The sequence below is a fragment of the Castor canadensis genome, chromosome 2, assembly GCF_047511655.1.
Source record: "Castor canadensis chromosome 2, mCasCan1.hap1v2, whole genome shotgun sequence".
Lineage (NCBI taxonomy): Eukaryota > Metazoa > Chordata > Mammalia > Rodentia > Castoridae > Castor > Castor canadensis.
Window position 1 is genome coordinate 32,657,615 of NC_133387.1, and position 16,384 is coordinate 32,673,998.

Consider the following 16,384-nt stretch of genomic DNA (forward strand, 5'->3'; position numbering starts at 1 on the left):
CCCACATTACAGGTGACTTTGGTTTTCTTAACACAAAAAGTATCTTTTCAAACTGGACTGTGAAAAGCTTCAAAAGTCAATAAATTGGCCATTTTCTCCACCTAAGGCAATAATTACTCTGCTGCTAGTGACTTAATAGAATCTTTATTAGAATGATTCCAGAAAGAGAACCAGCACTAGATAAGCAGCATTAAAGGATTTGGACAGGCTTGGGTCCATTTCTAATCATCTCTAAGGGTTCAAAGTAAATGTGCTGCCATTGGTTTTAGCACACACGGGTTATGCTGTCCTCTTCTGCACAAGCTGAAGGGAGTACAAGACACATGGTGCAGTGGATGACACTAACTAAACAAATGGGCCAGAAGAATTTGTGTAGATACTACTGATCAGGCAGACCATGGCTTGCACAACATTCGGAGAGAGGTAGGTCTTTACATCATTTCAGAAGACTTTTCAGGTGAGGTGTGGATTCAGAAAGATGAAGTGAGTCTCGAGGTCAACAAAGAACATGCTTCAGAAAATCGGTGCCAAGTCAAGAGAAGCAGCTCTTCTCTTCTTCTACCTTCTATTTTCCAGTTCCTCACCTGATGACTCCTCCCCTTGCTCTTTAGAATTCACAGATTTGCAAATGATAGAAATGTGGTGACATATCACACCAGAAATATCATCTCTATACATCTCTGGAACCACAGTTAAACTGAGCAACTCAGCACAATGAGTTGAAAAGGTTGACTCAAGGGTCATGGATTGCATAGATATTACAAATTGACTATATTACACATTGGATTGTTAAGCCTAGTGATGCTATATTATAGTGCCTTAAGTTTTTATGTATATTAAAAATATATATAATATTTTCATCACCATCAAGTAAAACACCATAAAAGGAATTTTAATCTGGATTACTGAATTTTTATGTGATGAGTTTCTCTAGCTTAACCTTGCAGCAATGATTTTTAATAGTCTTTATTTTTAGTGGTACTTTTACATTTATGTCAAATTGAGTAGAAGATATATAGATTTCTTATATATCACTGCCCCCACATGTGCACACCCTCCTAATATTAGTGTTGCTCAGTGGAATGGTATATTTGCTACACTGAATGAACCTATATTGATATGATTATCAGTCAAGTAATCATTTTTAATAAATACCAATCTTGTGTTAGGTTTGAATGTTTATATATATGTATATGTGTGTTTATATGTAGACTGCTTGGTATAATACTCTTCTGAACAGAGTGAAAGGCACATATGAAATGATGAATGACATTCATGCCCTGAGATATTTCTAAGAGATCAAAGTGGGAGAAAGGGAGTAAGCATTTAAAAGAATTTCCATCTCAACACACCTTCCACAAACTTACTTGGTGATAATCTACTCCTAAATTGTTTCTATTACAAATTGTCAGAAACAAAAGCACATTCTTCTTTTGAGATACATTTCAGTAACAAAAGCAAAAATACAATGTTAATCATTTTGGAAAGTGTTTATGAATAAAAATGCTAAAACCATGGTAATATCATTAACTCATTAAGGAAAGTAGACATTTGAGTTTGAGCTATGAAATATAAGAAAGTACTTAGGAGAAATTTTTTTGACCCCTCAAACATCAAGAGGGACCCACACATCACACTGTATCTTAGGGAACTGTTCTTTTCCCTCACTGTATCAGTAGAAATATTCATGCCTCTTATTTTATCAAAAATCAGACCTCTAAAAGCTGTTCAGTGTCATCAATGAGGCAAGGAATGACAAGAAACTAGGAGAACCAGCTAATCGATGAAAGAAAATTCTTTGCCCCATCTTTCATACACAGTTATCTTGCTATTAAATTCACCTTAAAATGCCCTGGCATGCTTTACAATAGCCATTTCATAGTTCTCAGTGTTCCAAGTAATAAAAACAGATTAGGGACTGCTAATCCTACAAATATGTAAAGCTACAAATGAATCCCTCTGCTTTTGAAATGCTAGCACCCATCTGTTTGAGATGAAATAGAGTCCCAGTTGTTAAACTTAGTGTTCCCCCAAATAGTGTACTTCACATCACTCTCAGCATCACACCAACCCATGGGTTTTAAATTCATGTTACTGTCTCCTGCTCAGAGAGAGTCCTGGTATTTATTATCTGCTACCCTAAAATTACAAAATTCTATTCCAATTAGTAATCCTAATTTGAGGAGGTGCCCTCTCTTTGTTCATTTGAAAGTCATTGACAGTTCTACAATATTCACAACAAATTTGAGGCAAATTCTATTTCGAATATTTATGTCATACACATAAAATAAGTCATGGTTCATAAAGCTTCAAATTATTCACTCTTCAAAAGTGATCATTATCTACATGTGTCATTGAAGATTTATGTATTCTTTAAGAATATTCATTATGGTAGGATGGAAGTTCAATGCCTAAATATTTATTTTGAAAAATTCTACTCATATGATTGAGAAAACAGAAATTTGAAATCACACTGCCTGAGTGTGAATCCTGGCTGCTTTATTCATTAGCTCTGAGGACTTAGACAAGTTTCTTAACCTGTGTGCTTGTCTGTAAACAAGGCACATAAATAAATGTGTAAGCACTTTGAATGGTGCTTGGCATATAGTAGTAAGTTTATATTCATCATTTCTATCTTCAACATATCTTCTAACTATATCTCACCACCCTACTGCTACTCTGCTAGTCCAAGTCACCCTCCACTCAGGCCCATGTTATTGCAATAACTAGTCTCCTTGCTTTGATCCCTGCTCACTGGGTACCTATCTCCATGCCGCTATTATAGCAATCCTAGAAAAATGCAAATGGACTCAAGCCATCTGCTCAAAAACCTCCAACAGCTGGCTGCCAGTGGCTTATGGCTATAAACCTAGCTACTCAGAGGCAGAGATCAGGATGATGGCTATTTGAAGCCAATCCAGGCAAATAGTTCATAAGACCCTATCTTGAAAATACCCAACACAAAAAAGAATTAGCTGAGTGCCTCAAGTGGTAGAGTGCCATCCTAGCAAGTGTGAAGCACTGAGTTGAAACCCCATTACTACCAAAAAAAAAAAAAAAAGAAAAAAGAAAAGAGAACTCAAGCAACCCCCAGTTCACTAAGAATAAAAATCATAGGCTTTATAAACGTCATGGTTCTCATCACAGCCCTGACTCCATACATCTCTGCCCTCACCTCCCACTATATTCAGATTTCTCCAGTGAAGTGGGACTCTTTGTGTTCCTCAAACACTCATGACATCCTCCTTTTACAATGTGCCATTTGGTTCTTTCCTCTACATCTGTGGCATTACCACAGTCACTGGCATGGCAAGCTCCCTGTTTTCCAGACCAGACTCAAATATCACTCTTTTGGTGGAATCTGACCCATTCATCTCATCTAAAACTTAATACCCCAATATTGCTGCACTTTGGTTTTTTTTGTCATTAAAATGTTTTTGCCATTTAATGTATCATATTTTTACCTAGAATATTTCCTTTCCCTATCTCCCTAAAGTTTCTAAATTCCCCAAGAGCAGGGATTTTGTCTGCATTATTAATTGCTATATTCTTGGGATCTATACAATACATTACAAGACAATATAGCACAACACAATACAATTTGAAATAATTGTATATACATATATTATAGAAAGAATAAAGGGTTAGATGAATAAATAAATACATGAATAAACGAATGAATAACTTGATAAAAACAACAGTAATATTACTGAGACATTCTGCAAGGAAGGCATTAAGTTTTTGTGGCCTCTATTTTGATAGATGGTGTTAGTCTAAATTTATTGTAAAAGTAATCCTTAAGGCAATAATTCTCTCATGTAAGACTTTATTTTTAAATAGAAGGAGCTCAGTTATGAAAAATTGATTTCTGCTCTTACTTACAGAAAAATTCCAATTAATAATTGCACAAGGAATAAGGGAAATAGAAAACCACTATTAGAAGAACAGAATGATAATTAATGTGGGCAATATCTATTCCTGGATATTAAAGTGAATGGGCCAAAAAGTTTGAGGAGAAGCAGGATGTTTTCATAGTCTTGAAAATAACTATGACAACAGTCCTAGTATCATCACCTATCACATTTATTAATTATAGTGGGGATATAGTGATTATACAGTGGAGAAAGCCAGTAACCACCACCTTTGCCAAATGATGAAGGTTAACGTCACCACTAAAACAAACATCATGTGTTCCCTGACATTTCATACTGAGAAAGGAACTATAGTATTCCTTTAAACAATCCATAATATTCTGAAAAAAAATTAGGTGATACCAATTTAGGGACATTCTACTAAATACTTAATGAATTTTCTTCCAAAATATCAAGATCATGAAAAAAAGGAAGAATGGAGAAACTGTCAGAGATTGGAAAAGACTACAAAGAACTCAAACTCCATGTAATGAAGGATATTAGACTGGATCCTGCAACAGTAAAGAACATATGTTTAAAAATATATAAAATAATTAATAGTTCATATCAATGTTTATTTCTTAGTTTTAATAAATGTATTATGGTTGTATAAGATGTTAACATTAGAGTAAGCTCAGTGAGGTGTATATGGGAAAACTTTGTACTTTCTTTGCAATTTTTCTGTAACTCTAAAACTCTTTCAAACTTAAAAAAGGAATGTGAGAGATACATTTTGGGGCGATAGAAGGAAAAGCTTCTGAGGAAGACTTGCATTGCTGGTCTGACACTAATGTCTGTGCGACCTCATATGTCCTCATTAGCTGGTAAAGCCTGGCTTGTATTTGTGGATGATAAGAAAATGGATAAATAATATGATACATACAAAATTCAAGACTTACATAAGGAATTATGGGAGTCTGTCGGAGGGGAAAGGCAAAAGAGCCCCAAGAAATGTAAACACTGATTTTAGGCCAAGGAATACATCAGGGTTTCTCAGTCGTGATACTATTATGTTGGGCTTTGTAATTCTCTGTTATGAGCATTATGCAATATTTAGAAGAAGAAGACTTTGACATAGAGATGCCAATAGCACATCTTGTCTCCTAGTTGTGACAAAACTAAAATGTCTCCAGATATTTTCAAATATTAATAAATGAGACAAAAATTCTCTCTTGGAACTGAGAAAGTGTATTCCAGGCAGGCGAAAAATAAGAAAAAAGGCATATGATAGAAAACAGCACTGATCTTTTCATTTTTGTTTACTATCACTTGTATACCCAAGCTGCAAGGAAATAAGAGAAGGGTATTGTTAGGCAGAAGCCATTCTCAGAGAACCTTTATTACTTAACTGTGCTAAGTAGTCTCAGTTTTCCCCACCAGACCCTTCCTTTGCTGTTGTTCCCAGGAGGCTGACTTTTATGGGTGGCATCACAGAGACTCTACTGCCCTTGCACTAGCTTGGCTTAGACCAATGGGAGGCAGTGGCAAGAGATTGGTGGATGGAAGGGGAGAGAATCTGGGTACTTATCTCCACGGCCCCCTCTCTGAAATCTTGTAATTTGGCAAAAGCTACATTTCCCTAAGCTTACAATTCCTTTCCATAGTCATCTCTTCCTTCATTTCAGCTCTCATTAGGTTCTGGATATCTTGTTCCTTCTACATACCTCTCTTAAGACCAGGCATGGGGTAAATGTTAAGATATTGCTAGTGGCTGGGTGACTCACAGCCTTTTGTGTGTGTGTGTGACTTTCAGCCTGCTCAAATATCTGTGTAGTTCTTTCATTAGTTTCTCTTCATTTTGCCCTTTTTGAGTATGGTATTTGTTTTCTGCTGGAAGGCTAAGGCACAGCAAATATTGAAGCCTTTATCTTAGAGTGGATGGGAAGCTATTCAAGATTTTAAACACAAGAATAACAAGATTACTTCATTATCTTATATTTTTCTTCTGATAACAGGAGAACAGGGCAAGATGGATTTCACAGGCAAAATATTTGCTTCAATAATGTCAGTGAAGAGGATTTAGCAATAATCCAGGAAAAAGAACTAATGATCTGACCAGAATAAAGGTAGTAAGTATATAGTGAAGATAACAGACTTGAGGAATATTCAAGGGGTTAAGTGCTTTAGTAGTAGCTTTGACAGAATGTAGCTCACAAAAAAAAGGAAGGACTCAAAGATGAAGGCCAGATTGTGATCTTAGGAGATGACAGAGTAGCTTATCATGCTTATAACCAACAGAACAGAAGTTCTGTAGATCTCATAAAGCAAGAACAGAAACAAATTTGCTGGAGAATACAATGAGCCAACAATGAATTAGCTTAGTTTGAGGTGTCTATAGGACATCTAAGGGAAAGTGCTCAAACAAATGCAAAGCTGAAACCTAGGACAAACTTTAGATGTAGGTTTGAGAATCCTCAACTACAAATGGTAGATGAAATGTGAGAGTGGTGTTAGAGAACATGGCCATTTAAAGAAAGGGAAAACATAGAAGGGCTAGATTATCTCAACCAGCAAAAACCCTTGTTCCTTCCTATTATTGCTTATACTGTCTCTACAACAAAATTAGAAATAAGGGCAAAATAGTTTCTGCTGGGTATTGGGGGGGGGAGAGGGAGGGGGCAGAGTGGGTGGTAAGGGAGGGGGTGGGGGCAGGGGGGAGAAATGAACCAAGCCTTGTATGCACATATGAATAATAAAAGAATAAGGAAAAAAAAATAAAATTAGTGATAAGGGCAGAACAGGACCTGCCTAGAAATGAGGGGGAAAGGGGCGGGGGGGGGGGGGGGAGACAGAAATGACCCAAACAATGTATGCACATGTGAATAAATGAATAAAAATTTTTAAATGCTTAAAAAAAAAAAAAAAAAAAGAAGGGCTAGATTATAGCTCAGAGAGCAATTATCTAGGATGCAAGAGACCCTGGATTTGATTCCCCAGTGCCAAACAAATAAACAAAAACAGATAAGGAATGGCCAAAGATGTACAAAGAGACCCAAATGTGTGTGCTCAGCCCAAAAGTGAAGAGAATGAAGAGGTAGCAAAAGGAAGATGGTCATTACAGAAACACTGAGTAATCAGGTTAGGCTACTACAACTCCAAATAGGAACTGAAAGGTAACATGGTTTTGGCACTTTTCTCATAGACTTAAAGGTATCAACACTATATAAATTATCTAGCATAGTGATCAACACATTGTAGACATTGGATAATTTTTACATTAACTTTTCTAAAAGCATTTACAAAAGTTCACATAATAAAAACAGTGACTACTGAATGCCAGTTTTTAAAGTTAATAAATCTGAGGAAATCAGAACAATGATGTAAAAATAAAGACATCGCTACTTTGAATGAGGAAATGGCCAGAGTAAGGCATACTCCATATGTATGGAATTCTAGATAAAGCTGGAGTCCTATTGAGTAAAACAAAAGTATTGACAGCAGCTGAAGCTGGTAGAGATCCTATCAAATCCTCACCATTTTATGGTGAAGTGTATAGGCTAGTGCTATGGTTTGAATCCTAACTCTGCTCCCAAAGCTCATACACTAAAGGTTGGTTGCCAGTCTGGGTCTGTGATAGAATCTTTAGGATTGTGGCCTAGTTGGAGCAAGTTAGGTCATTGACGGCCTGCCCTTAAAGGAAATATTGAAATACTGGCCCTTTGCCGTCTTCTCTTTGGTCTCTGGCTGCCATGAGCTGAATAGATTCCTCTGGCACACACTCACCGCCATGATATTCTGCCTTGCCCAAAGGCAACAGGGCTAAGTGACCATGGTCTTGAAACTCTGAAACTGTAAGTCAAAATAAATCTTTTCTCCTTATAAGGATTTTCTCTGGTATTTTGTTACAGTGACTGAAAGCAGACTAACATTCATGGTCAGCTGGAAACTTTTTCAAAGAGATAACAGCTTTAATTTTTCAAGACTTTACAAAGCATTATGGACCATGAAGTGCCACTGTTAATATCTGATAAAATCTATGCAAATTGTGAGAATGCTTACCTTTTGATGTAAACTTAGCTGGCATATGTCCTCTGTGGATAAGCAGGGTTTCCCATCAGCTTTCCTAGAAGGCAGGCAAATAAGCAGATCCCAAGACTCCAAATCTCCTAATAGCAAAAAAGTATTAAAGAACAATTTCCATCAAATATTTTAAGGATAGCATTTATTCCTTAGATTATAGGATATGATTATTGAAATCCTAAAACACAAGTAACAATGTTTTAAGAAACAAACAATATTCAAAGTAACCAAAATTCAACTTTTTCTAATTTAACAAGCTTAACATTTTAAATTTAATACTGTATTTTGGAGAAAATTCAGTTATCTGAAGAGACATTATAAAATTCCTTTAAAAGATTAAAATTAGAATATTTTGTGTTACTAATTTTATAAATATATAAAGTCTTATTTGGAGAGTGAAAGGAAAAAAGATTATAAAGTCTTTAAAGACAGGAGAAGGTTGTGAAATCAAATGATTAAAAGATGAAATAACAAATATTTTATTTTGGGCTCAAATGCTATCACTATTTTTATAGATCTAAACATTAAAATATACTTTTATAAGACTTCTTACAAAAATGAAGGAAGTTAAAAGTGAATACGGTTGATGTACTTCCTATACAAGAATAAATATGAAATTTTTAAACCTGTCAAAATCACCATAACAGGGGACTAAGTTAGAAAGGAGAAAAATAGAAGGGATGAACCAATTTGTGTAATAATTCATACATACATGGAAATGTCAAAATGAAACACTCTGTGTAGCTATCTTAAACAAACAAAAATGCCATTTCTTTTTTTTTTTTTATTACAAAAACAGAGAACAAGAAGGCAAAACGGGTCCTGTCTGGGGGGGTGGAGATCAATGCGGGGTGGGGGGTGAGATATAAGGAAAGGGGGTCAGAGGATGAGTATGGTGGAAGTATTCTGTACACATGTATGTACAGGTTTTGTTCTGTTTTATTTTCATACAAGCATATGGAGTACATCAACCATATTTGCAGTCCTTCAGCCTCTCCATTCACCCTCCACTCCTCTGTAGTGCCCTCTCCCTAACAGGACTTACTTTACATTTCTGTTCTTTTTTTGTTTTTTAAATGTATATTCTCTAATCCTTTATTTTAAATGTGCAGATGACTTTTTCAATCAAAACCTTTTGATTTGGGTTCAAATGGAAACGCAAAGACTGGTTTTATTCTACATCATTTCTAGCTCAGGAAATATTAAAACCCTAGAAGAAACCTCTTGTCATAAGATTCCCAACTAAATATTTTAAGAAGATAAAGATATACAAAGAGAGAGGAATTTCAAATTAAGTTCTGCATTGTTTGGGCCTTAAAAACAGTATACTTTATATTCCTCTAAGGTACTACGGAAGGCACACACAGTAGACAAAAAGAAAAATACACCTAAATCACAAATGTTTAAAACTGGAAGACACATTTAAATAATTCAAACCATTCAATTAATTAAGAACATTCAGTGAGTAGTACATTGTACTACAAATATGAAAGAAAAAAGATGAGACAGCGAATGCCCTCAGCAATCTATTTGAGGATCTAAAACATTAAAAAAGAATTTAGGGAAACATAAAGAATCACATAGTTTCTTGGCATTTATAAGGGTGAACTCTTACCTCCCCAAAATATTCAATTAATATTTTAAGTTAAAATTAATAATAAAAAATACTCTGTAGGCCATAAATTCCTTTCTTTCTTCTTCTTTATTTTTTTTTTTTTTTGCAGTTCTGCAGTTTGAACTCAGAGCCTACACCTTAAGCCACTCCACCAGTCCATTTTTGAGGGGTTTTTTGAGATAGGGTCTCTCGAACTATTTGCCTGGGCTGGCTTCAAACTGCAATCCTCCTGATCTCTGCCTCCTAAGTAGCTGGAATTATAGGAATGAACCACTGCATCCAGCTCATAAATTCCTTCTTAAGATGCAATAAAGTACAACTGAAATTTTGAAATGTTTTCATATACTCCTTCCCTAATTCTTGCTATCATAGTCCAAAAACACTAATTGGTTCCTCTCAAAACTTTTATTACCCTCACGGAATTCTATCTCAGCCTCTCAAACCTCTACTTATCAGATAAACATTCAGTAAATCTTTTTCCTTTCTCTACGTTTCTGTCTCAGACATTAGATAGAAGTCAACTCCCTCTTGCAATTCCTATACTTCCTTCTTTTTTTTAAAGAAAAATCTTTGTTTTAAGAGAGATATTATGTACTTAAATTTGGTTTAAAAAAAAGCCATGTTGAAATGTAAAAATTGGGCAGAAAACAAAGCACATGTACTAGCTAAGCAAACCATATTCAGAAGTTAGCTTTGGAGCATTTGTGATACAGATTTATACCTCAGCAAACTTATAACTACATCATGGGGCTTTGGAGCACATTCCACTAGCTGAAAGCATGACCAGTTAGCAGGCAAACATCCATGATCCCCAGCAGAGATCAAGCTGGGGGCACACAGGCAAGTCCAACCTTCAAATGGGCTGAATCTGGCCTGCATAATGCTTGTTGTGTTTTTGCATTAAGCATTTGCCAAAATGCAAATATCAACATAATCCACATAAAAACCCAGATTTTTGCTTTCATTTGAAAACTTGGAAGCTCTGGTAACACAGGGTCCATATTCTGCAAGGCAGCAAAAGACTGGATTCAGCTCTGCACATGTTCTCCACCTGGCTGTAACACTGAGGCAGCTTTGCATCTAACAGCAAATGGTCTTAGACATGGTGTAAAATTCTGGTGCATCAGTTTTCCATGAATTGGTCATTTGTAAAATTGATATTTGATGTTTTATCTTTAATGGGTTCATCTGATTTTACTGAGATGACTTCAGGCAAATCGATAACTTGTTCAGTTGGTCATAGATGTCTGAACATACCCTTTGATGTCGAGATTTGGGTATGCTCTTCCACAAGACTGAGGAAGCTCATTTCAACACACACATTTTGTTGGCTGAGTTAAAGTTGACAAGAACTGATGTGTGGCCTCTTAGAATCTTTCTTCCTCTCAGTCTGGAAAAAGTCAAGAGTGGTCCAGTCATTGTCTTTGTTTTGTCTCTTTCTCAGGTGGCCCAAAAGCCACTACTATGTTGGCCGATCTCATCTCTTTTCCTTCCCAATCTCATTCCACATGAGCCTACCTCAGGTCTGCTGCCACAGTGGTAAATGACCTAGGACAGGTTCTTTCTGGGCATTGGGGCAAACATTCTTACTTTGTGTCTTTTTGGTACATTTCTTCTGCCCCTAGAAGGTTGACATTAGAGGGGAAAGAGCTGAGAAATCAAATTTCAGGCCTTGGCCAATTTGGATGGTGGCTCCCTAGATTTTTCTGCCATGAAGAAAGAGATGTCTGTGTGATTTCACCTTGCTCTTAACAATACTTAAGATTTAGGTTCCAAGGCCAAAAAAAAAGTGGAAGTAGTAGCAATAAGAATATCAACAGCTAATAATTCTTGATTCCTTATAATCTGCTGGGTATCATTCCAAGTATTTATATTAACTCATTCATTCCACACAGTACTCTACTGACTATGATTATTCTGCTTTTAGAGGCTCAGAAAAATAATTTGCGCATAGTCAGCCATCTAGATAATGATGAAAAGAGAATTTGAATGCTGGAATTCTAGGTGTAGAGACCATGTTCTTACTGTCTTTATCCCCTCAAAACAGGGAGGCAACAGACAAAGGTAGCTGTTGATCCCTTACATCTATTGATTTATGCAATACTTCCAACAACCCTGGAGTAGAAACAATGATTCCATGCATTTTACCAGTGAGGAAATTGAAATATAGGACGCACCTATATGTGACCTTTTTTCATTTACTGCCTTGTATATTTATTTTCCTTTTAAAATTTGGAGGAAAGAATGACTGAGCAGTTATCACTCGGGTATTTCTAGACCCTCTCTCAACAATAATACCTCTTTATGTTACTAGAAATAGTGCTGGTAATTGCAGTTAAATCTTCATATGTAAAAGGAACAAGTACTCAACTGTACATGTACTCATAAATTATAAATATTAGGTTGGCATCCATCTATTTTTGAAAAGAAATCCCTAAAAGTAGAGCTTTTAGGTAGTTAATCTTATTTCTTTCCTTATCAAAAAGAAACTAGAGCTCTGTGATTAGATTAACCAAGGTCTTAAATAGAGAGGTCACAGGACATAATTCTAGGGAAAACAGGATGTGAATATCCTATTCTCAAAATTATCAAAACAGGAACCACCCCCAAATACATAATAAACTGCTGATAACACCAATCACTGTCCTGCCTTCATCATGCCTGCTCTAGAAATGATGAAGACTCCACAGACAATTTTAGAAGGAGGTATAAGCATTCAGATTTATTAATTGAGGTATAAAATGGCACTTACTAGAGTTTATATCCTTCTCTAAGTGTTCTCAGAAACCAGCTAACATCTCAGTGTTAAAAGTAAGCACTATTTTTTAAAGGTTTTTGTTTTCTTTTATATTTTTAAATCAAGTTTCTGACTAAAGGAGTAAACCTACCCTTAGAATATTTCCAGTCTCCCCCAGGCAGGCTGCCATGTAAAGCAAACAATTGCTTCCTGGCTCACAAATGACCTCCCTTCTTGGTAAGGACTGCAGGATTAGTAATTTAATCCAGAGAACAGAGAACTCTGAGATAGCCACATTCATGTTAGCATCATCCACAAAAATGCTATTTATTCTCAAGGAGTGAGAACTTGGGCACACTGTGTAAAATCCAGAATAGTTTTATTCTCCAAAGCATTTTACAACCATCTGACATATGTATTTCTCTTATATTTGTTTATTATCTGTCTCCCCCATTTGAATGTGATCTCCATGAGAGGTATTTTGTTCAGTGTTAGTCTTGATATTACAATAATGGCTGTAACATAAGAAGCATTTGTTACTAAGTAGTCATTAAATGCATAAAAGCAAATAATGGAATGTGAACAACAGGCAAATAATTAGAAATCACTTAAAAGCCACACTGTTTCCTAGGTTTGATTCCCAGCACCACAAAAAAGTTAGTCTTTAGAAATACTATTGTAATAATTTTTTTAAATGGAAGAACACAAACACTAGTCTTTTAAAAAGGACATTAAGGGATGGGTGTGGTGACTCATGCCTATAATCCCAGTGACTCAGGAGGTAGAGATAGTGAAGATGGAGTTTCTAAGCCAGCCCAGGCAAAAAGTTAGACCCTATTTTAAATAACAAGCCAGATGTAGTGGCACAAGTCTGTATCCCAGCTATACTGAGAAGTATAGGTAGAGAGATCATGGTCAGAGGCCAGCCCTGGGCAAAAATGTGAGTCTATCTGAAATATAACTAAAGCAAAAAGGGCTGGTGGCATGGCTCAAGTGGTAGAGTGGCTAACAGGCATAAGGCTCTGAGTTCAAACCCCAATTTTGACAAAAGAAAAAAAAAAGGACATTAGGATCATTAAGATGTATTTTGGTTATGAACTAGTGAGAGAGACTAAGGGAGGAAAAGTTAATAAAAGGAAAACAAACTTAACCATTCATAGTGTTTAAATAAATTATAAAAATAAATGCCAGGACTGGAAGTGTTGTTCAAGTGGTAAGAGTGCCTGCTTTGCAAGTGCAAAGCCCTGAGTTAAAATAAAAAACAAAGATAAACAGCAATTTCCAAGTGCTTTACACATATGCAATTCTTGTATGGGTACTTGTATATGGCTTGGAAAATATACTCGTCCGAGAGTTTCTAGAGTAATAAATACCAGACCAAAGCCTCGTTTACTTAGTCACAATATTATACTATCAAACTCCATAAGAATGTATCTACAATATTTCCTAAAATTTGTTTTCCTTTAGAAGAAGTATTGAAGGTGTTTAATTTAGTTCAGTTTTGTTTTGTTGGGTTTTTCTTTAATGTACTAGGGATTGAATTTAGAGAGTAGCGCATGCTAGGCAAGTGTTCCACCACTGCACTACACACTTAGCCCAAGATGTGTAATTTTTAAGGAATTCATAATATTCTTTTATAATGTAACAAATAAGGATATTTCATGTGTTCACTCTCTCATCTGTAATACCCTTCTTTTCACAACTAAATTGTAAAATTTTTGCTGAATAGCAGTTTTACTTTCTCTATAAACCTCCTTTATTATGATTAGTACATCTATTATGTTCATGAACACATTCTCAACTTATTAATGATTAATTAAAATCAATGTTTGATTCCATTGCAAGATTTCTTGGATATAAATTAGCCATTGCAAATATGTATATCTTGTCTTAAATCTCTCAACTGTTCTCTGTTCTGTATTCTTAATGTGATCAATTCACAGAACAGTAACATAGCACCCAAAATTAATTTTATTCATAGCTGATCTTCAAAGTCAAGAAACACTGGCTTGCTGGGTGCTGGTGGCTCACACCTATAATCTTTGCTACTCAGGAGTCAGAGATCAGGAGAATCGAGGTTCAAAGCCAGCCCAGACAAATAGTTTGCAAGACCCTATCGCAAAAAAAATCCATCACAAAAAGGGCTGGTGGAGAGGCTCAAGGTGAAGGCCTTGAGTTCAAGAAAAAAAAAAGAAGAAGAAGAAAAAGAAACAGTTGCTTTATTGCTTTTTATACTGACTGTAGTAGATATCAGCTAATGTTTATTGGATTGAGGTCAGCTTTCAGAATTAACTTTAAGAGAGTCTTGTATGTACAGAATCTTAAAATTCTCTGTGACTCTACTTAAACCTTGTGCTTTACCCCAAGCTTTACCCTCTTCTACACACATCTGGTCATGGGTATTTGCCTGGCTCCATGTCCCTTCAGAGCTGATGATGAAAACTTTGTGTTTCACAACAGAGAAATTCCAAACCATTCTCTCCCTTCACACTCTGGACCTACAGTAAGGATGGAGCCTTCTTGTTCTGATGTTTTCCCTCCTTCTGCCTGCCCTAGGAGAGGTTCTGAAGATCACTGAGTCCATTTCTGTGAAGAGTTTTGAGCTTCTGAAATTATTCTAACCTGCCCATAAGCTCAAAAAAAATTATCCTTAAATTTTTCAAAATAAAAGATTCCTTCTCTGAAGAAATTTGTAATTAAGAAGAGTCTGAAAAGACATAGATGAGTTAACTCCTATGAGATAAACTCCTTAAGAAATGTTTGCTTTAGAAGGTTTGATTCACTTCCCTCCACAGGTTTTTAATTATTTTTAAGGTTTTTATAGCACTTATTTAATTCCCTTTTGAAATGTTCATTATTTATATGAGGGAAAACTTTCATGACATCAGCATTGCATTTTACCAAATTTCTTAATGTCTGAAATGCTTGAAAAAAATCTTAAAAGAAATTAATACGGCAGAACTCTTGCACAGTATTGGTGGAAATTTAAATGAGTATAGCCATTATGTAAAATAATACAGATGGTTTTGAAAAATTATTCTACTTTTGGGTATAAATTCTAAGAAAGTGAAATTAGCATATCAATAAGATCCCTGTACTCCCTTGTTATTGCAGCACTATTCACAGTATCTAAAGTAATGGAATCAAACAAGGGGTCTACTGAATAAAACCTGAAATTATGCTAAGTGAAAATGCCAGTCTTAGGGAGGCAAGTGCCACATGCTATCTTTCATATGTGGAATCTAGGGGAAAAAAAGAAATTGTCATGAAAGCCAAAAAGGGACTATTAGGGAAAAAGAAGGGGGACACAAAGAGATGAGAGGGGGTTATGTGAAGGTAATGGGAGGTCAATATGATGAAAGAATGTTACACGTATGTATGAAAATGTCACAGAAAACTTTTATTTTGTACAATTAATATATACAGTAATAAAATTCCATTGATGGATGAATGAATAAAGCAAATGTAGAATATACACAAAAAAGAAATCAGCCCTGTAATACTTTAACAAAAAATTAAAATAAACCTTTTTCTCACATAGTTTTCTAATATCATTTTCTAATAAAAGATACAAAGTTCTTTAAAAAATGGCTGATTTTAGGGTTGGGCAGGAAATGTACAAGATTAAGTGAGAACACTGTAGTGTCAGGAAGCAAGAATTGCTTAGAAACAAGCAAGGAATAAAGCAATAAAGGGGTATGTCAAAGACACGCTAGAGCCAATGAGTCAAAATTGGAACAATCTGAGCAGCAGAACAAGGAAAATAATACTGGATTATAGCTTAAAGGACAAATAAATATCCCTGAGTCTATACTTATGCAAACAAATGACTGCATAAATATGTGTGGGTAAAAAAGCAAATTCCCCATGCAGAATTCCAAATATATTCTACCTTCAAGGAGGTAGAGCATGACTTACACTCCTTGAATAAGAACTGTATATAATGACCAAGTTTCGCTCTCCCAAGAGTTCAATGTGGAAAGAGGGAGCAGAAGAATACCTCTACCGTGGAAATACTGACAAAATTACTCAGCCACATGACCAGATTAACACCAGCAGCACTATGTCATGTTGCTAGTGTGTACCCTGACAGGATGGAAT

The 16,384-nt window shown here is 35.6% G+C and overlaps 1 protein-coding gene across 1 annotated transcript in view; it reads right to left on the bottom strand.

The window, feature by feature from the left end:
- Cped1 (cadherin like and PC-esterase domain containing 1) overlaps positions 1-16,384 on the bottom strand; it is a 248,918-nt gene that overhangs the window by 187,244 nt on the left and 45,290 nt on the right. The window contains exon 4 of the mRNA XM_074064410.1: positions 7,911-8,017. Coding sequence (XP_073920511.1) covers positions 7,911-8,017 — 107 coding nt within the window. The remainder of the gene's footprint in view (positions 1-7,910; positions 8,018-16,384) is intronic.